Source organism: Struthio camelus, chromosome 1 (genome assembly GCF_040807025.1).
Source record: "Struthio camelus isolate bStrCam1 chromosome 1, bStrCam1.hap1, whole genome shotgun sequence".
NCBI lineage: Eukaryota > Metazoa > Chordata > Aves > Struthioniformes > Struthionidae > Struthio > Struthio camelus.
The window spans coordinates 54,113,707-54,135,570 of NC_090942.1; the positions used below are offsets into that span (position 1 = coordinate 54,113,707).

At 41.9% G+C, this 21,864-nt stretch overlaps 2 protein-coding genes across 8 annotated transcripts in view; both read left to right on the forward strand.

Moving 5' to 3' along the window:
- Positions 1–936, forward strand: part of NR1H4 (nuclear receptor subfamily 1 group H member 4) — a 51,187-nt gene extending 50,251 nt beyond the window's left edge. For 2 of the 4 annotated variants that reach the window (XM_068938711.1, XM_068938729.1), the window contains one exon: positions 266–936. In XM_068938711.1, coding sequence (XP_068794812.1) covers positions 266–504 — 239 coding nt within the window. In that variant the 3' untranslated portion in view covers positions 505–936. The remainder of the gene's footprint in view (positions 1–265) is intronic. The other 2 variants (XM_068938721.1, XM_068938701.1) reach the window with 2 other exon arrangements.
- An 892-nt stretch (positions 937–1,828) lies between these two features.
- Positions 1,829–19,893, forward strand: GAS2L3 (growth arrest specific 2 like 3). Of its 4 annotated transcripts, none has more exons than XM_068938757.1 (9): positions 1,829–1,917; positions 7,379–7,426; positions 8,420–8,588; positions 9,252–9,370; positions 10,875–11,016; positions 14,861–14,924; positions 15,624–15,759; positions 17,057–17,164; positions 17,942–19,893. In XM_068938757.1, exons 2-9 carry the CDS (start codon positions 7,397–7,399, stop codon positions 19,367–19,369), a joined length of 2,196 nt encoding a protein of 731 aa, XP_068794858.1. In that variant the 5' UTR covers positions 1,829–1,917; positions 7,379–7,396; the 3' UTR covers positions 19,370–19,893. The 4 variants fall into 4 exon arrangements, with proteins under 4 accessions (XP_068794858.1, XP_068794841.1, XP_009675882.2 ...); XM_068938740.1 differs by lacking the exon at positions 1,829–1,917 and adding an exon at positions 2,100–2,209; XM_009677587.2 differs by lacking the exon at positions 1,829–1,917 and adding an exon at positions 3,128–3,256.
- Positions 19,894–21,864: the final 1,971 nt, after the last annotated feature.

Genomic DNA, 21,864 nt, shown 5'->3' on the forward strand with positions numbered 1-21,864 from the left:
TTGAAAAAGTTGAAAGCTATTTCTAGCTCAAAGTGGGAAGCTTGCATGAACCAGACCCTGAACCAAGATTACAATGTTAAGGCACTTTTATTCCCTCTTAACTTGAAAAAGAGTATTCTTGGTAGGTGTGAACATCACTGCCTATTGAGGAGAAAATAAGCAGATACCATAGCCTGCAAGTGGTAGCTTTCCAATGATGTGAAAATCTTTACACCGAATCGGAGCATATATTGGCTAATTACTTTTCTTTTAAAACCATAACCAGATCGACAATACATAAAGGACAGAGAATCTGTGGAAAGGCTTCAAGAACCCCTCCTGGCTGTTCTACAGAAATTCTGCAAACTTCACCACCCAGATAACCCTCAACACTTTGCATGTCTACTGGGCCGTCTTACGGAATTACGGACATTTAACCATCATCATGCAGAGATGCTGATGTCATGGAGAGTGAATGATCACAAGTTCACGCCTCTTCTCTGTGAGATCTGGGATGTGCAGTGATGGATATTTTTTATTTTATTTTAGGATACCTAACTTTTTAAAGGACCACAAAGCATTTATTTTCATAGCAAAAATATTCCACAGTTCATTAAGTTTTCTTTACTGCATTTTTATAGAAACATGCCATGGATTCATAAAAGTCATTTTGTTCATATAGACAGCATATTGTATAGCTATCAGATTTTCACATGTGAGTATAACTTTCTCTGTATTTATATTCTCTGATCAGAAAGAATCCACCATCTCTGCAGAGAAACTCTATTAATTCCTTCTGCAATTAAGCTGATTGCATTTGTAAATTGCATTTGTTCCTCTTAAAAAATGGGGCAATGCAGGTTTCCACTAATATTTTTTTTGTTGCGATGTTCTTGTGCTTGGCCTCCATTAAAGAGTATATTCCAAATATTTACTGTAATAAACTAGCTGAAATGATTAATGCAACAGTCATTTGCCATTTAACTGTGAAACGTGCTCATGTAAAATGTACAAGATCTTATTTCTTCATAAGATGAAAAATCATGTGACTCCAGCAACAGAGAAAAGCCTCTCCAATCCTCTCCCTGCCTTTCATGACATAAACATGTCATTTCATTTGCTTTATTATTTCAGCCTAAAAAATATACACTATATATACTTTGTGAAAGCACCTCACAAGTTATTTTTCTTTATGCGAGGCTGTGTTAACACTGGCTATGCAACAATTTTCAGTTGTTGGTGTTTAGCAGCTCTGAAAAATACCATCAGCAACACCCCTAAGCCAGGTAAGTGTAAGACCTTTCATTTAGTGTAATGATGACATTAAAGGGATGCTGCCAGCTTTAAAAAGAAATTATAATTTTGCTGGAAATGTACTAGTGTGCTATCTAGTGCTACTGGTAATGTCCAAGAATGTATTGCAAAAATAACAATCACACAAAGAATATTTTCCTTTTATCCCAGTGTACTTGATGGTATTTTCACTACTATTAGTCCACTGACTGGATCCAAATAGTGTGAAAACAGTTTAGCCTTTTCATTTTTGCGTTACCACCTCGGCAGCAAGGAGCAGCAAAGACATCCCACTATGCATAGCCCACGTAATCAGAAAACTATCAAAACGCGAAAGCCGGGCGTGAAGTCCCCAAGCTTTTTTTTTGCAATTATTTCCCCCCAGCAAGCATCAAGCGGCTGCGACGCGTCTCCCTTTCGAGGCCTCCCGTTTACTCGCTGTCCGGGCGGTGCTGCCTGCTTGGTTTCCCTACGGGGGCCTCACCGGCACTAACGGGGGGGCTTGGGGCAGCGGCAGCCGTTCGCCTGCGTCCGGGTCTGCTCGCAGCGGCGTCAAACCCCAGGACGGCCGAGACGAGCGCCGGGCCGACGCGCTCCAGCAGTCTCTCCCTGACGGGACCCGGGCCGCAGCAGCCGACCCTCCAGGTCCCTAGTGTAAAACGGAGTGTGTGGGGGCTGGGGAGGGGAAGGAGCGGGGTGACCCGGGGCGCCCCCGGCGCAACGGCTCCCGCCGGCGGCGGCGGCGGCGGCGGCGGCGGCGGCGGCGGCGGCGGCGGCGGCGGCGGCGGCGGCGGCGCGCGCCGCCCGGCCCGGCCTGGCCCCGCCCCGCGGGCGCTGATTGGCCCTTTCGAACGGAGCGGCCGGCGCCGGGGCGCCCTGGTGCCCGGCGCGGGGAGGGGGCGCAGCGCGGCGCGGCGCGGCGCTGCAGCGGCTGCCGGTGAGTAGCGCGGGGCGCGGCGGTGCTCAGCATCCCCCCTCTCCCGTCCTGTGCGCGGGAGGGTCCGGGGCGGGAGGTTGTGTGTGGGGCGCTGCCTTGCTCTGCCGCAGCGGTCCCCACCAGCGGGGGTGTCGGGTGGGGGCAGCTCCCACCGTGCAAGCGGGGCGTATTTCAGTGCGCGGAGTTAGGCGTGCTTCTTTAAGAAAAGCAGCGCTGAAAGCGGTGTTAAGTGTTTAGCGTGGCGGGGGCTCCGGCTGCGGCGCGGCGGGTGCCCGGGCTGGGCTGGAGCCTGGCCGCCGGGCTTGGCCGCCTCCGCCGCGCAGCCGGCAGCAGCCCAGGCCGGGCGGTCACCGCGCTGCTCAGCGCCGCGGCTCTTGGGAGGGAAGAGCCGTGAGGTTCACCCTGCCGGGTGGGAGAGGGCAGCGGTTTTTTTTTTTTTTTTTTTTTTTTTTTGCCTAACCCCCTTCACGCCAGTCTCCCTTGTGCCTCGTGCAAGCGGCTGCTGCTTTTGGAGGAAATTTGCTCTGGCGCTCTTGGCTCTGATACCCGCTCGTACTGCTTAGCAGTCTGGAAAACGCCTGGCTGCTTTCTTTGCCTGAAAGCTGGCCCTGTTCCAGGGATGCTGTTTGTCACCTCTTGACATGTTATCTGATAAAGACATGGGAAAAAGTGCATGTATACCTTTGGGACCTTTAAGGCATAGCTGGCCCGTACACTTGTAATTATGTATGTACTGGGTGGATCTTTCATAATAAAACTGGATTTTCAAATGAAGTGATGATGCAACTCCTCCTATGGCCAGCCAGCAGCCTGCTTCTGGGCCTTCCAGTGATGATCTCCTCAGTGATGCTTTGCTGAAAGAAGTGGGAGGGGGAAAAGGGAAGGAAAGAGGACAGTTTGCTTTTGTTTCCTTGCTCAGCTGTGTTGGCTTAGCGTGAGCGGATGGCAGGGTAGCGCGTCTCACCGAAACCGAGGTCTCCCCGAACGGGATGCTGTTGTATTAAAGGAGCCATCTGCCCTTCTCCTGCGGAGATGCCAGCTGTTGAGGTGAAATGCTCCTCCTTGATTTCAAGTGGCTTTCCCTGCCCTGATGGGTGTGAATTCAGGGGCTTTGTGTCCCTTATGAAGAAGAGAGTGGGTTCGCTGCAGCGCCCTGCGTGTGTCCTCGCTGAGCGGAGCAGAAAGGTGATCCCTGGCTAGAGCTGTCAGCTGGGCTTTGTGGAAGGAGCTGGTTGCCACCTTAAAGCGCTTCACTGCGGACTGACTAGTCTGGTTCTTTCTCTTTGACGCCCCTGAGGCCTCCCCAAGGAGGCAGAGCTCCTGCTGACTCAGTAATGCCACAAAAGGACTCTGTAATTGCTGTAGCAAAACACGGAGTTGCGCTCCATGGATGTCTCTTGTGCTCACCTACTTTCTTTTGCGTGTTAGGATAGATGTATACAAAAAATCTTGGATATCCTGTTCCAGGCTTGCACAGATAGTGCTTTGACAGCTTCTTTCATTTTGGAGTGTTTAAGAATGTGAATTTTGGTAGGTACTGTCAAAACTAATACACAGTTTCCAGCTGTTCAAGGCTAGTCTGTTGTGACTGCCTTTGGGTGTTGATGGGATAGAAGATGATGTGTGATGCCTCTTAAATAGAGGGTGAGGATGTAAAAGTGTTTCTGTGCAAGGTTTTTTATGAGTCTGTGAATCCTTTTAGGATCTCCTGCAGCTAAATTAACGACTGCTTCGTGTGTGTTTCAGGTGTCTGTGGAGTTGGGCGTTTTTTTTGTTTATTTGTAAGCTGTTCATGGATTGCTCTGTGCAGTCTAGTAAAACGCAACTTGGACTTGCTTCATCTTGTGTGACAGAAAGGCTTGTAATTAGTGCAGCATCTCTCGCTGGTTGGCCCCCTGTGAACGATCTATACAACTTGATGCAACTGATACTCAGCAGGTGATCTGGCGCAGCAGCTAAGAGCATGTGTTTGGCGTCCTGAAGTGTTTGCGTACAGTGCTTTAGCACTTGCTGGCTTTGGTGCTGTTCCCTAAATTGCCAGGGGGCAAAGTGGTGGGCAGTGCTCTGGAGAGCAGAGGGAGACCCTGCGGTCTTCTAGACGTACAGCTGCGCCCATTCCTGAGAGGGAGGCCTGCTCCTGTGTGGTGTGGCAGTGGAGAGTACCTTTTTTCACCTCTCTTTGCTAATGTTGATCCGTAGGCGTAGTCTTTTATTTGGGGTTCGGCAATCAGCCAGCTGACGGCAGCTCCTGCCTTCCCCAACGCATCATTTGGGGCTGACCACCTGTCTCGCAGAAAATCGGTGTAGCTGTATTTATTCCAGCAATAAGATGATACTAGGGAGCGTTTCTCCTCTCCCACCATCCCACGGAGCCTGTTGGCAGCAGTAGCAGAAGGGCCGAGAGAGAAGGAGATGTTTTCTGGGTGTGATGGTGGTGGCAGCGGCTGGAAAACTCTGGGTGGGCTGAGCTCTGAGCAGGGCTGGTTGCCCCTCTGGTTGGGAAGCAGTTACGTGTTGCTACTGCTTTCCTCACTTTAAGGGATGAAACAGGTAGACAGCCCTCCTGGGCACCTTAGGGATATCAGCTGGCAGGGAAATGGGAATGGCATGGCCAGAGGCTGTGCACTGGGCATGGTACAGTGGATTCCCATTATAAGGCCTTTTCTTTCACCACTGTGAGCCCTGAAGACTAAATGCCTGTTGAGTGAAGGTGAATTGAAAAAACTAATATACCTAGAAACCAGTACGGTTCCAGCTGGAGCTTCCTGCATTTAATATCAAATACTTACTTCATTCATTATGTACAATTTTATGATGCAGGGAACCCTGCTGGTTTGAGAAGAACTTAAAGATTTGACTCTATTACTCCAATATTTTCCTCCTCACAGCACCTTATGTGCGTATTGGCTACTTGATGGTGGAAGACTTGTGGGTTTTTCTCATCCCATGCCTCTTCCCTGTATGTGATGAGGCTGTGTTAATCTGTATTCCCAGCAATCTGAGAAAAGGTCTGTTTGGGATCTGAAAATGGCTAACTGTTAAGCTCAATTAAACTATCAGCTTAGAATCTGCTCAGGATATTCTATGTTATGAGAGATTTTGTTGTTGCTGGGTTTTTTTTTTTTTGCTAAGTGTTATTCAGATGCTATGATAATAAGTGAAGCCATTTGACTTTCTAGAGAGCCCTGAGGCATATGGGCTTGCAAAATAACTTGTTTTGAAAGAGCAGGCCCTTGAAGTGCCACAACTTTCCTCAATTTTTTTTTTTGACTAGTTTTTGTTGGACATCCCACAAAACTGCAGATGCTGGACATTCTTGCGATAGCTGCTGCATGAATATTTTGCTTTGTTCGTGTTTTTGAGTGCTCCCTGTGAATTAGGCTGCCTTTTGTTCTTCTGCTGGCAGTTAGCATGCGAGAGCTCTTGTTAGGCTATGTGCAGCTCCTTATTTTAATGAGAGCAGCTTCTCTGTGGGCTGTTCAACAGTTGTTTTATTTATTTTTTTAAATCAATGAAGCCTCTTACTGCGGCTCTCTTGGGACAATGGCTTTCTTATGCTAAAGGAAAATGTATTCCTCTGGACAAAGCTGTGGGAAGCATAACATGCTCATTAGTAATGCTTGGTACATAGCCTGCCCTTCCCTTGTTCATTCATATGAAGACAAATGACATCAAAGAGAGGATGTCCCTTTTTGTCTTCCTTAGAAATAAAAGTAAAGGCAGGGGAAAGAGTCTCTTGCAGTGTCTTTGATAAAGTTTGAGTAGTGCTAGTAGTCCTGATACCCAGAAGTGGCTTCAGTCTGAAAACGAACTGGTTGCTCAGTTGCCTGGCGTGGAGGTAAGTTGGTTGAACTTTCTGACACCTGTGGTCCTCTGTAGTGTGTGAGGTTAAAGGTAGTAAGGAGGAGAAATGGAGGTGAAATGGCACAATTCTGCTCTCCAGCTTAGAGGAAGGAGAAGAGGTCTTTTATGAGTGTTACATCTCCTGTGATGGTCTATTTGCCCTTTTGGCTTTGGAAAGCTAGGTAGTGAAACAGATGGAGAAGAGTGGTGTCTGCATAGGAAATTTAAACATTTAGGGACAGAGGAGGGCAAGAAAATGAATGGTTTTAAACTATAAGAATGGTTTTAAACTATTTGTGACCGTGTGTGCCGTCTGATCTCCAGCCTGATCTGTAAGATGAAGTTCTACTGCAGTTTTTAGTTAAAGGAGCAAGACACCTATTTTTTAACAGGTTTCAAGGCATAGATATGTACATTTGCAGGAAGGTTGCAGTGCCACCCTCCACTACCGTTGTGGAGGACTGTGCTGAGGAAATTCCTTCCAGTATGGCCACAAGCAGCCAACCTGGTAATAACATTCATCTGTAAACCTGTAGCTTATATGGAGAGGGTTATTGATCCCCAGCCCAGGGTAAAGTTTGTGCTGGGTTTTCCCATTATTGAAAGCACTGCTGTAAAATACTGTGTAGGCTTCAGGAGATAAAGTGTAGACTACATTACCTTTAAAATGCTTTCCCTAAGGATTTTTTTTCAAAGGGTATTGTCCTGATAACCATACTGCTGCAGTAGTTTGCACTGTTTTGTTGATAACTTAGGTGTGTGCTATCTGCCTGGAAAACTAAGTCAGAATCCCTATAGAAATTAATAAAAACGATTTTTCTCATGTACCCATGCAAGAAGAAATCTCATTCTGCCAAATGAGTTCTTTCTTTGAAGTTTTTCATAGTCTGCCAAGTATTGAATGTAAACTTGTGAGGCATATATGTGTATGCATGCATGCACTGGTACGCTTTTGATAGCTTAGAAGGAAAGAGTGAACATCAACATTCTTAAATCCCAGAATGGTTTGAAACTTAGTTACTTCTCCCTGGCAAAGGAAATGCCTTCCAGCTTCTTGAAATCATGGAAACCTTTGAGTATTATTTATGCATATAAAGTAAGTTGCTACTTTGTGCTGTAGTAACTGCTACTTTATTTAAGGGCAGAGAACCAAAGCTGACTGAATGCTGGATTGAAACCTTAACTCTTAAGATACTTCTCTCTTTTCTTCCTTCCGTCCCTGCTTAGACTGACTCTTATTTTGGAAAAATGGCACTGGTGAGTTTTTATTGGGATTTTCAAGAAAGCAGGAGTGACGATATTAAAAATTCTCTTCTCTTTCCCCAGGGGGAGAAACTAATGTAAATGCAGATGACCATGCAGAATGCAGTTCAGGTAAATACTTTTGTAATGCTTGAATTTTGTATAATGCTTTTTTATGCAAAGATCTACCCTGAAGTAGATGAAATGCTAGAATGCGCGGAGCTGTCTTTGCCTTAAACAAATGTAATAGTTTTCCCATTTTACGAACAGAGCCATGTGGCAAGACTGATATAACCCAGGAATGCTGGATCCTTACCATGTGTTTTATCAGCTAGGTGATACTTTCTTTCCATAAGTGCAAACACCTAAGAAGGCTTCCAAGCCAAAGGCTTAGAAGAATTTGTATGATGATTAAAAGCTGTTTAAAAAAAAAAAAAAAACTGAGTTAATCACTTAAAAACACAAATATGTATAGATGTATACATATATGCAGACAAACTTAGCCACTTTCCTTCAGTTCAGCAAGAATATTGGGAGTACTCCTTCTCTTTGGAAATTCTGTACTTGAAACTTCAATGTGGTCCTTTTCTTAAAAAGTAAAAGTAGCTTGTAGGCTGAAAATACATATTTCTTAAAAGAAATGCTAAGGATATATGTTCTTGCATACTTTCTCTTTTAACTTAATCATTTTAATAATTTAAACATAAAATGCCTCCAAAATGCTTGCTCAGAGAAATCGATAGTCTGTAATAAATTATGTTATAAACTACAGATTTTATTACCTAAAATGTGCTGGGAAAAACCCAGCATGGGTTTAATATGTGTCATTTTTATTTAAAATTCAGGAAAAGTAAGTTATTTTAAAGCCAAATAAAATCTATGTGTAGCCACAGAAGGATAACTGTGAAGTCAAGAGAACAAATGTAGTGGCCCTTCTGATACAGCAGTCGCTCATGAGAGTCACGCCACGCTTGATACTGTTTTGTTGGTTTTGTTTATGTGAAGGGAAATTAAAGCTTACTCTTTGAATAAGAGATCTTTAGACTATAGCAGAACTGCAAGATTCTATCATCTCATTGCAAATATTAGAGCTGACTATCTTCAGTTTACTGAAATCTTCTGCAGGTGTGGTTTGGAGATGACCTTCCTTTAAGTCCACGAAGTCCTCTGACTCCCAGGCATGGCCCAGGTTTGGCAGATGTGTGCCTATATGACGAGTGGATATCTGTGCGGCATGAAGCAACTTTGGTGCCTATGCAAGAAGATCTATCAATCTGGCTTTCTGGCCTCTTGGGTGAGTTTAAAAATAAATCACTGTCTAGTAAATCTCAAAGTGCGTTCCAATATCCCAGTCAAGGCTGACACTTCATATTCATAATACTATTAAGATTTGGTGTGTTTGAGCCAGAAGGGGTAAGAGAGTTGCATTAAAACGCATGCTCTGGTTTCAGATTTTATTAGCTTGTACCTCTTAGAGGTAGGGTGATTAATCCTTCTAATTTATATTTCTGAATCTGATTGTGTAATTAACATCCAATTATATTGACAATGAGTTTTAGTTCACTTATGTATTTCTACTATTTTTCAGTCTGTCAAGTCCTTTTTTTGGTGAGGGGGGAGGGGATAAATAGTTATTGCATCTATTTGGGCAGGAGGAGCAAGTATTAATTTAGAAAGAGCCTTTCAGAGATTTCTTTCTAAATGCTTTCATTATTATATTACTTCAATAGCAATATCTTTGTGGTCTGGCTCATAAGATGGGAAGAAATTCATCAACCTGTGTTAGATGAACCCAAGCAACAGTGGCATTTAATATTGATCATAGGACTTCTCTTTGTGGACTGTGGTCTAACCTAAGTGTTTAACTATGAAATGCTGTGTCTGAGTTGCCAGTAGGTTCATATGAGATTTCTTTACCCTCTGTGGAGTAACTCTAATATTTGCCTTACTTCTTTAGGAGTACAAGTCACAGCTGAACAACTGCTGGAAGAACTTGATAATGGAGTACTGCTTTGCCAATTGGTTGGTGTTCTTCAGAACACAATTAAAAAATGTTGCAGCTCAAATAACTTAAGGGTGAGTCATATTGTATTTTTTCATACAACCCCTTTAGTTGTATGAAGTACTAAAAGGAAAGCAGTGAGACTTCCCAAAGTTGTGTTTTTCTGCTGTGTATCCAGAGATTGATTAACAACAATATGGCTTTATAGGTGGATAAACTAGGTTTATGCAACAAATAACATTTATTCAATTTGTGAATCAAATCTTAAGGCCCTTACCAAGTTCCCAGTTAGTCTGACTTCTGGAGAAGTCTTGCCAGAGGATGGTCCAGTGCAGTACCGAACTCTGATTGTTCCCTGGCTAACAGTGGGGTGGGTTGGTAACAAGGTATCTGTTGGCATTTAGTGGTATGTTCTGTGCTAGAAACTGGTGGCTAAATTCTAGTATATGTTAGCCATGAAAATATCCAAACTGAGTTGTACTTTGAGAACTTGAGTTGTATTTGACTTCAGCTTTCCTGTTAGGAACTAAGGCTGAGCTGAAATGTGAATCCCAAACAACTTGCAGTCTGTGTTTATACAATGAAAAATACTGATCTGTGACTTTGGATTGTAAAGCTGGTAACGCTAGAGGAGGAAGCATATGTTCGATAGATAGGTATCCAGTGTGCTTAGGGCAATGCTTGGATATGTCAAAAGCTAGAAGATTGTTAGCTAACGTGCACTTCAGAGAAACCAAATACTCTGTCTTAACATATCCAAATTTCTTTGTGTGTTTAATTTTTACTGTTTTGTCTATATGGTGGCATTAGTGTTTAGTTTTACAAGCTGCAGGTCTTAAATAATGAATATTTACCGGTAAGTAATAGAAGGGCTAATATTAGAATTATTACTAATGGAGGGGAACAGGATAGCAGTTTTAGGATGCCAAATGGTATTTATGTGAGAGCTGTACGAATGCTGCAAGTTCTTAGGTTTTTTTTTTTGTTAAAGGAGGATAAGATGCCCAACTTGAATACATTTTTTTCAAGCCTGTTTGTTTACTTTTGAAGATACCAGTTTAATGCAAATCCGTACTTATTTATTTTTAAAGTAAACTGTCCCTTGCTTCCCTTTGATTCCCTCTGCTTTCTAGAATGGTCTCTAAAATGTTGAAATGTGGCAGCCAAGTACAGTTTCATTGGTTTTCATTGGTTCTGTGTGCTCATTCTACTGCCATGGACAGAGCATGGGAGGAGGGAATAATTGTCTAGACCTGTGAACCCGCTAGCAGGACTTTTTACCCAGCATGCAGGGAAATGGGAAAGCAACTGTATTATGGACAGTTTTGGGAGAGTTTGCAGAGCTGAGGATTGCTCACTCACAGTGACTGTTCACATAGGTAAGGGGGAATGTGATCTGCATTAACATTGCCTTTGTAGTAATATATGTGATTTCATTTATTTATTTAGTGCAAAATAGTTACCAGGCATTGTTTCTGTATTCTAAATTTGGGGTTTATTTTCCTTTTAAAATATGCTTTGAAATTTGTTGGCTGTGTTGATGTGCACAATGAACTTTTTGTTTTCTTCCTTTGGCAGAATTTTCCTATGAGAAAAGTCCCATGCAAGAAGGATGCTCCATCAGGATCTTTCTTTGCTAGAGATAATACTGCCAACTTTCTGAACTGGTGTAGGTCCGTTGGAGTTGATGAAACTTATCTCTTTGAATCTGAAGGTTTAGGTAAATCTATCTTTTTGTAAGACTTATTTTGATCTACTAACTACCTGGGTCATGGAGAACTCTTGTGTATAGTCTTTTGAAGCCTTTGTCATGACTGTTCCCGTCTTGTGCAAGCAGTTAAGGATTTTATTTTTTTTAAGGGAGTGTTCCTGTAAAAGCCTTGAAAGATCAATCCATGACTGCTCTAATTTGACTGATGCCTTTCCAGCCTTCTGAAAGTTGCAATGTGGGAGGAAGGGGGAAGTGGGAGCTGCTGCAGCAAACTGTGGCATGTTTTCCGTCGGTAAAAAGGCCACTGAGTAACAGAGAAGAAGTGTTGTGTCCCTTCCCTTCCTGCCCTGCTTTTCCCATGCTGGAAGACCACAAGGCCATGAAGTCAACTCACAATAACATCCTTTATTTGGTATTTGAACTCATTCTTATTGCAGAAAACACTCAGAATATTGCATTCATGACTGCTAAATTTGGTAACTATATCAGGGTGTTATGCCTGAAGTGACAACAGTCTATTGATAATTAACATTTACTTCAGGGCCTACCCGACATAACTCTCTAAGCCATTTGTATTTTCCCATCTAACAAGATGGTCATGAAAATAAGTATTGCCAACTGTGTATGTGCGCATGCCTGCCCCAGTGCACAGTCTGTACCTTTTAACAAACAGCCACAAGACTGATATTTCCAGATGGAATAAAATTTTTGACTGCTAATTAAGAGAAACTGTGCTTTCATTATAGGGCAAATAATGAAATGCTCTTTTAACAGCTACTATGCCAATAAAAACTGATACAAATCTTTCTCTGGCAAACAATACTTAAAAAAAAAAAAAAAAAGTTGCAAAGTATCTGCCTGTCAAGCAGAACACCAAAAAATTGCAAAGTACCTTTATGTTCTCAGTAATGAGACAAATATGTTGCAATATTTACTAGACTTTCTTGAAGTCTTTGTGCCATTTAGTGATATTTAAATGGGAGCCATAGCTTTGACTAACTGTCTTTCTTTTAAGCAATCCTCCCTGCTAGTTGGGCTGCCCATGCCTTGTCTACTGGATCAGCCTGCTTTTAAATAGTTGAGTAAACATCCTTATTTGCATCTATCTCATTCTGATTTAAGTAGGGAGTCTATCTTTTTTAAGTGCCATGAAATACAGATGAGTGGGAGAACTGAGGTATAAGAAAATTAGTCTTAATGCTTTTCAGTTCAACTTGTATGAATTACATCGCTTAAACACCTTAGTTCCCTTAACTGGATGGGTAATTCAAACCTGTTTAGCCTCCCTGAGATAAACAGACAGTATTTTCTAATGCTGTGTCTTTTGCGCATAGCCAAGAAGTGTTTTGAAGTCTGATTATAACTCTCAACACAAGCTTGCTTTGTGGCATAAATATCGTCTTTGAGCCTTTTTGGCAGTCGGATGAGCAGACTTGCAGCCTCCTTGATGAAACATTCTTTCCACTGATGTTCTCCATCGAACTTTCAAGTCATTCTCTATGAATGAACGGGGGAAAGGCTGTCTCTGAAATTTTACAGTTGTCTTCTGTCAGATACATATAGCAACACCTCCTGAAACATGTGGAAAGCCGTGGAGGAAAGAAATTAAATGAAAGGGAGAGTAGCTGTCATGGGATGTCTTTGCGCAACTTTGACATCAAGCCAAATATGTTGATTTCTGCTAGGGGTATATTTAGTTTTTTTTTTTTTTCCTTCTGGATTCAGGCAATTTACACTATTTCTGTTACAGCTGGCAAAACAACTTAAGAACAAAAGAAGACATAATCTCCAGCACCTTTTAGATTATGGCTGTGTCAACTTCCTATTCTAGATCTACCCTTTGTACTCGGATCTTCTTAAAAGTAGACTTTGGAAAAGAAACTGCCTTTACAAATTGAAGTCAATGATAAAAATAGAAACATCTGACCTACTCAGTTTATATGTTAAGAAATACTTTGGTCTTATGTGAAGCAAAGTAGTTTTAATACCAAATTGAACATCAGCATGATGTTAGATTTCATCTGTAAATATGGAGCTGGTTTGTTGGGTTTCTCTTTGTAGTGAGTTTCGCGTTTCTACTGAATGTTGTTACTGTGCAGTATGAAGAAAGTCAGACTTGTTTATATAGATAAAAGGTGCGCCGTATAAAAGTTGTAGATACAATTTTCTCATCTCTTATATTTGATGGCGGGAGGGAGAGGAAGATATTGGGTGTGTGAGTGGAGGGAAGCTGAATGCCTTTTCTTCTGGCTTTTGGTCTCTTGAGTTATTAGACAGCATTTCCAGCTGGCTAAGAAATCACAGGGCTTGTTTGTGGGTTTTAGGTGGGAGGAGAGGGGATTTGTACATTCATACTACTATTAGTAGACTTAAAAAATGTTGAGTGCATTCCAGTTTCAAGGCACAAGTGCAGCAGAGAAGGAAGTAATAACTTGTTCATGAGCTCTTGAACTATTTTTCTCCTCTGTGGCCTTTGTTCTGCTTGCACCCCTAAAAGTAGATTTTGAAATTAAAAAAACCAAACAACAACAAAAGCCCAAAGCTTCAACTGAAAGTAGCCATTGATTTCCTTCTCCCTCTTCCATTCTTTCATGCAGCAGAAAAATAATCTACCACTTTCATTTTAAAGTTGTCAAGAAAACCAAGAACTTCCGTGGTCATCGACACACTGTTTGGCTGTTGCCCTAGCCTTCCATCTCATTCTTTAGCTCTTCTGCTCAAGACTTGGTTTCTCCCTGGTCAAGTGTGTGTGACTGTCCCAGCTACTCTGAACTGGGAAGAGGGGTGCAAAACAGCCTCTGTGTTGGACACTTTAGCTGGGTTAGTGTAGGCACAGCCCTTGAGAAACAAAATCTAGTGTAAAACTCTGTTTAAGTTACATCTCTAAGCTAGGGATGTCTTCTGTGTTTGCAGCCAGGACCTGATATTTGAGTTGGAGCTTTTACCTCTAAAACCAGCATCATTCTTGCCCCTTCTCTGACTGTCCAAAGTTTCTGCTCAGAGCGCAGCCTCACAAAGAGACACCAAATTCTGAAGAAAAGCTTTGCGTGGATGAGCCAGGGGTTAGGCACTGCCAGGGAGGGGTGAAAGGGGGGGGATAGCAGGGTCAGGTGTGGGCATCTCAACAGGGCAGCTGCAGCTGGTAGCGTGAAGGCTCCTAGGGCAGCTGTGCTGGCAGCAGCTTCTGCCTGTCAAGTCAGACATGTGGATGGACTCTGCCGGCAACCAAAACTTTTAAAGTGGTAACAAAAAGATGGCTCTTGCTTGCTGAAACAGTAGCAGTCATTTTGATTAACCTTTCCCGGCCATGGTTTAAACTGTCTAGGTGAATGGCTCTGCGTAGCCACTCTTTTGTCAGCAGGATCCCTTGCAGCATGTTCTCCTCTGGTTGTCCACCTATAGACTGTACCTGTGTCTGCACGCACACATGTGAACTGAGAGACTGCATCTGTTTGCATCTGTTGAATGCTCTGGATCTGTGAGACTGATATAACGTATTTGGCAATAGAGAAGGGAAAACTCTCATCTCTCTTGCTTTCCAGTTTGCATCTAAAAGGAACAGCATAAGACCAGCTAAAGTGTGTTCCTCTTAAGAGGTAGAGAGGAATTTGGTTTCAGAAAAGAGAGGATGGGATTAGACATTTTTTTTCAAAGAGAATAAAAGTTGAAAAACTCTTGTACTGCTTTTTCCATTATTCCACAGTACACCTCAAACTGGCTTAGTAATGTAGTTTGACTCTGCTTAGATGGTTGTAGCCATCTGTTCCATATCTTCTCTGTATTTAATTACTCAGGGCTTCCCACATTTGATATGAAATGTAAGCCCCCTCCCCCTTTTTTTCCTCCCTTTTAGTTCTGCACAAGGATCCAAGACAAGTGTATCTCTGTCTGCTGGAAATTGGTCGCATTGTATCCAGGTATGTGATCCATGCAGGCTTTTAACTAGAGAGTAATGGATATATTCTTTTTAAGTAAATATTAAGACAAAGTTAAGATGAACTGCAGTTGTTAAATATAGTGCAGTAGGTGCTAATTTTGTGCAGAAAGTAATGAGTAGCTCTTCTAGGCCTACCTTACAATGGGAATATTTTTTTCAAATATTTATCAGATCCATCTCGTGGAGAGGTGCTGATGCATACTGATTTTTATAGCTCTGTATTTGGATGCTACCTTCAGCTTATAGATATGTGTACATCTTGGTAGCACGCCTGAAGAACTCAGTGAACCTTAAACATGATCTTTTTATTATTTTTCCCTAAGCTTTGAGCAGGCATGTAAGCTTTGAATATGAATCAGCTCTTTGTCATTCTGTAAATTTAGGCTTCTAATTTATTTCCAGTGCAGGACGACAAGCTTTAAATTGATTGTAACCTAAACTGCACACGTTTGACAGTACTGTTATGGCCTTCTGTGGTGCCTCTAAGACCACCTTTGGGACAACTTCTCCCAGAAACTCAGAGCTGCTCCTCTCTTTGGATCACCAAGACAGCTCTGATTGATGTAGTGGTGCTCTCTGTCAGTCTAGCTATTCAGCATTTTGCATGTCTACCTTCATCAGTTTCTTTGTTTTCTTCAGTAGATTAGCAATTAAGCTCTACTTATGTATTTGTGTTGAGGTATGGAGTTGAACCTCCTGTGCTAGTAAAACTGGAGAAGGAAATTGAGCTAGAAGAAACACTGCTAATGACCTCTGGACCAGCATTGCCTGTTAGCACAGCAAAGTCATGTCACCATGGAGAGCTACATGAGGCAGTAAGTACTACTTGCACTTACTTATTGTGAGGTGGGCTTTAAGTCCAACTCTAAGTTTAGTACTTGTGCGATCTGGCTCAGTAAGCACAGGCAATTTTTCATCTAATGTTTGTGAGCCCCCATAAACAGAAAATGCAAGGGTATGCACTTCTTTAGAAGATTATTTTTAAATGTAAGCAAAATGTTGTCATGCATATTTTGGAGTTAATGCCTCAGTGCGTGTAACTTGTCTTGATCTTCCATTCTTCCTCTTTTTCACTGCTTCCTTGAGTATAAGAAATAACCTCTCATCATTCAATTTTTCTTATGTATCGGTATTCTATGACTGTAACTTGTACTGCTCTTCAGTTTGACATTTTCATCAAACTTCATGAAATGTGAAAAGTAGGCTTTGATAAAACACTTTTGAAAGAGAGACTTTAAATAAAAACTTTATAGCTGTACCAACTGGAAATGAATATGTATGCAGAAAATGGAATGATTTCCTCATCTTGTGAACTGGTATCAAAAGGAATGGTAAACAACTATCCTATTTTGCTTGAAAATACATATTGAAACTTTAAAACTTGTTTATTATAAAAGTCTCCTGATGATGTATGTCAAACTTTTGCTTCGTTTGGAACATCAGTCACCAGATTCTCCCTCTGAAAACTGAATAGTGTTGGCCCTTGGCAATAGTCTTGACCTTCCAGTTCTTTAAGTCTAGAAATGCCTGTAACAGGCACATCTTGTCTAACTCTGGACTTAACTTGGGGACCACCTTCTCTCTGGCTTTAGCGGTTTCCTCCTTCGGCATCACATAGAAGATTAAATTATAAAAGACTTCCAAATGTTTGGGAGAATGCTAAAGTACCACTGGGTCAGGTGCAGCAATGGGATTAGTTCTGCTGAACACTGATTCAGACACAGAAAGAGGCTCAATCACTTGTTTCAGTTTCTTGTAACCATCACAGTGTCTTGACAAGGATGTGGTTGGGATTTGATGCTACTACACACAGTATTATAGACAAGACTTAAAATATAAAGTAGAAATATCTTCAAATCAAGGAAATAATGAAAATTAGATCTAAGCAACTCAACATACCTGTCGTCTTTATATGTGCGTGCCTTCTTATCTTTATTCACTGTTTTGAAGCTCTATGTAGCTGAGATTTCTTCTGTGAGGGAATAGAATTCTAATGTTTCTTTTGATTGTAGGATGATGATATCAGTATCTCTTGGGGTACTGTGTCACACAAACTGTTAAACATGAGCTTCTATCAAAATACTAACAGATGCTTTCAATTTTAATAATTAGGTTAAGCATATAGCAGAAGATCCTCCCTGCAGTTGTTCCCATCGATTTTCAATTGAATACTTATCTGAAGGACGTTATAGACTGGGGGATAAAATACTGTTCATACGAGTAAGTAGTTTGTCAATATTCTGAGTTTTTTTCAGAAGGGCGAGATAAATATTTTTAGTTGGAATACCTTGTTTTTTACGGTAGTGTTTTAGAATCATAGAATAACATAGGTTGGGAGGGACCTTTGGAGATCCCCTGATTCAGTCCTCTACTCAAGCAGGTCTAGCTAATTCAATTTTACAACCACTGATTTTTACAAGTACAGCCATGCCAAAGTATAAGCAGGTTAATGATTTTCTATGTTGTTTCTAAATTTTCAGTAAGAATATGAAATATAAAGAAAGATAATGCAACAGAGACTTAATCTGAGAACATTGCTTGGTCAAAATCTGGGCGGTTGGGGTATATCACTGGCAGAATAACTGAGCGCTCTCTTAAACAGGCATAAGAATTTGTGGGATTAAAATATTATGAGGACATCCTTAACTGAACAAAGCCTTTATCAAAAATTCTTTGTACTAAATAAAGATGCTGACAGAAGGGGTAAAAATGTTTATTTTGTACCTATTTTGGTTTCCTCTACTTTTGCGTGCGAGGATCGTCTCCTGCATATATATGTGCTTTCATTATGTCCCTACGCATAGTGACTGTCTGCAGGAGAGACCGTCAAGAATCGAGGAGATCATAGATTACATAATTTTTCCTTTTTAAATGATTCTCTGTAAGAAAAGAGGTCTTATTTTTATTCAATTTCAGTAGATTATAATGTAAGATAAGGAAATGCTGCAAAAAATAAGACAGATGCTTCTTATTTCTCTCTTCCCCTTCCATTCTCAGATGCTACATGGCAAGCATGTGATGGTACGTGTTGGTGGAGGCTGGGACACTCTTCAAGGTTTTCTGCTTAAATATGATCCGTGCCGAGTTCTTCAATTCGCAACTCTGGAACAAAAAATCCTGGCGTTTCAGAAAGGGGTCACCAACGATAGCGCCCCCAACTCCTCAACTAGAAGTCAGCAACCTCCTCCCATGAATCCTATGTCAGCAATTAAGATGTTTCAAAAGCAGCCATCAAAACCCCCTACTCCTGTTTCAGCTCTAAAGGCTGTGCATGGGGCCGATGGCAAGAAGGCTTTATTTAAACGTCCTCAGTCCCCTGCCCTGGCATCACCAAAAGTACCGTCACACCCACCCTCTACAGCCAAACCATTGTCAGTTAGGTCCAAATTACAAGGGACTTCAGTGACAGGCATGCAGTCTCCGTTCAAACCAGTAATGGGCACCTCAAAGGAACTGGAGTCTCCTGCACACAATTCACCAGGTTCTGCTCCTTCACGTCCTGTGCAGCATGTAAACAAGGGTCCTGCAGGATCAAGAACAGCCCTTGTTCACTCTGAAACACTGCGCAAACGTATTCGGTCCCCTGATGCTCCAAAGGTGAAATTTGCACTGGCCCAGAAGTCGCCAGGAACAGGGCTACAGTCTACCCTCTCGTCCTCCACGAAACAGCTGTCTCAGCTGCCTGGAACAAATGAAACGATAGCTTCAAAACAGAAGTGTGTCCCTTCTAAATGCAAATCTGTATCTAGCACTACAACCAAAGCTAATTCTGTTGCTCCAAAGCCTGCACGGCCACCCATTACAAATCTGCATACCGTTGCCAAATTTGCGCGTTCTCAGCAACTCCTTGCAAAACCTCCTTCTGAAAAAAATATTCAGACTTCAGGGACTGGGTCTCAACATCCTCGGAAAGCTCCACAAACAGCTTCTGTCCAGGGAAGGAACCTTAAAACTGCTTCAGTCCTAAAACACTCAGCTTCTGCACCTTCCCTTGCAGTTACTAAAGCATCAAAGTCACCACCTACACTGGGATCTGCAAGCAAAAATGTGTCTTCAGCTGCCAATGAGCAGACAGCCGCAGAGCATTTACAGGCCAAAAATGTCAGTAAAAGCCTTCAGGCTGGACCCACTTCATCGAAACCTCCTGAACGCACTCCATTATCTGTTGTAAGGCTTCCTCAAACTACAGCCAAAGTGGCAACGACCAAAAAGCCAGCGCAGCCTTCTGCAAAAAGTCAGCCTTCAACTAAAAACTTGCAAGCAAATGAAACTTTTGTCCCAGCAACCAAGAAGGCTCTCTCTAAAGGAAAATTAGCAACAGCATGTAACAAAGGGATCCCTGGTGTATCAAAAGGTCCTCTTACAAAGAGCAGGCAAGATGATCACTATTTTGTTATGACAGGGAGTAAAAAGCCCAGAAAGTAAAATATCTGCTACCTTTTTGTGGAAGTTTTAATTTCTTGCGGATGTGCCTCTTGTATCTGCTACACAGAGGAGGCGGAAAATAACATTAAATAACGCTACATTTAACATATGAATGTTAGGTGTAATGTACGTCTTGTTGCGTAACTTACAGTAAGAACTGTATGTATTTTGTGGTTTAAAAACTTCTATTTTCATGTATTTAGAAATAAGCTTGCCTGTTGTTCAGCACTGTGTAATACAGCAAGTACCTATTTGCTGCTAGCCTGACCTGGTGTGGGAAAGGGCAGGAGAGAGGAGAGGGGAAATAGGGCTGCTGCTCTTGCTGCTGTTGCTCGTTTTGGAGGGAGCTAAGTCTATTCCAGAAGTAGAATAGACTGGGGCAGAGAACAGAAGTAGAATAGACCTGGGGCAGAGCCTGAGTGATTCTGGTTCTGGCACATCTGTTTGAGGCTAGCGGCAAGTGACAGAGCTGGGCACATGCTATACAAGCCCTAGTACCTCAAATAAAACTATGTTTTTGTTTACCAGTGTTCCAGACCCAAATTTGGGTCACTTGCATGTTTTTAAAAAGTGAAAGAAATCTCTAGTCCTCTTTAGATCTGACAGCTGCATTTATGAGTTTTTACTGTGTCCCCTATAATAAGCCTTAAAGTGGCCTCAAAGTTTACTCAGAAATGGAGCTTCTTTGGTTTGCATCATGGAGATGGACATGGAGTATCATGGCCTTGATGTCTATCTCTTTTTGTGCCTTAGTCTCCCAAGTTCATGGCAGATCTCTTCAATGAGCATGCTACTTTTAAAACCCCGGGCAGATAACTTCACTTAGTTTGTGTTCAAGTGTGACTGCAAGAGAGTCTGGTCCTTCCCAGAAAGCTCCTGCAGAGCAGAGAGAAGCACCGAGATGCTGGGAGAGCATTTTCCCCTGGGATGGAGCCCCAGAGCGACTCCTGCTCCTGCCGTACAGGGCTGCGAATACCAACCTGTGCAGGCAGGGCCTCACTGCTCTGCAGGAGTGGTCTTTGTATGTAAAACTGAATCCCTAAAAGACTTCTCAGTGCTAGAAGCCGATTCTGCGAGCAGTGGCCTTTTTTGTTTTGCTTATAGACACCTTATTTATGGCTCTCTCGTGTTACCTTTTTGGAGGTGAGGAGTAGTTAGTTTCCCAAAGAGCTGAAGAGCAGGGACTACATTTGCCCTAAAACACATTAAAGTGCCAGAAAACTATGCGCTGTTTACATGCACAACTCCTGAAGGCTTTCAGTGGGTTTAACATCTGTGGTGCTCAACCCTTAACTAATGCTCTGCACAGAAGTGAGTTTCATGGTGAATAAAAACTGTTGTCCTCTCACCATCATGGGGGGGCGGGGGGAGCGTTATTTGAGATAATTCAGGTTTAGCGAAAGGTTAGTCCTACAAACACTGAGGAACTCTCAAGTTCTATGAAGAGACACTGCTGCCTTCCAGAAACTGGTATTTTTTCTCTCCGTTCCCAGGTTATTTACTTATGGGCAGAAGAGACAAATGGAAACTGCGGCTTCTGGCATTGTGTGTTTAATATTTTTCCCAGAACTAGAGTAAACAATCATCATAAACTAATAATGAGTTCTTATTTGCAGTGGCAAATTTGCATAACTACCTTTCTGAGCACCTTGTTAGCTTTGTTTATTTATGATTCTATTTATGCATATCTACTGTACAATACCAGTTACAACCTGCTGGGAGTAAACTGTAAATAACAATATCCAAAATATAGGGAAGGAAAACAGACCTGTTTTAATAATGTGGACACAAGTCCCACAAGCTCACATACAAAATTGTGTGTTTGGGTGAGGTCTTATCACTTATTTGTCTTCTATATACGCTAGTCAAAATCACTACTGTAAACGTTAAGAATAGTATTGACTGTAGTGGAATGCTTTCATGTTTGGTAAACTTGGCACATGGTCTCATACACTGAAAGCGTTTTATAGTAGATGACTTGCTTTCGATTTCTAAATAGGGAGCTCCATATCTCATGCAGATTAATGACTGAATTCTTGGGGTTTCTTTCTGATCTGTTTACAAGCTTTTTAGTAGTACTTTAAAAACTGAGACATTGGATTCCACTGTAATGCTATCTTGGCCTCTAATTTCTTGAAAAATGACTTCAGAGAAAAGGACATGGAAGGCTTCATCTTTGTGATCATTATATCATATAATAGACTGGATTTTACACTTTAAAATGAAATATAAAAAGTGTAAGCTGGGAAACTGGCAGTGAAGAAAGCAAAAAATTCCTTTTCATAATTGGAACCTTAAGCAGGAACCTAAGGATGGTTCAACTGTTGTTATGTGGGTGGGCTTGTTTTGGTTTTGTTTTAATACAGAAAATATATTCAAACATGGTCTAACTTCTGGAAATATTGCCGTCTCCAGCTTTATAGCCATATGCTAACTAAGGCTATCGTGTGGAAATGAGGTGAGCCAATGATTAAAATGGAACTAAATACCTCTTA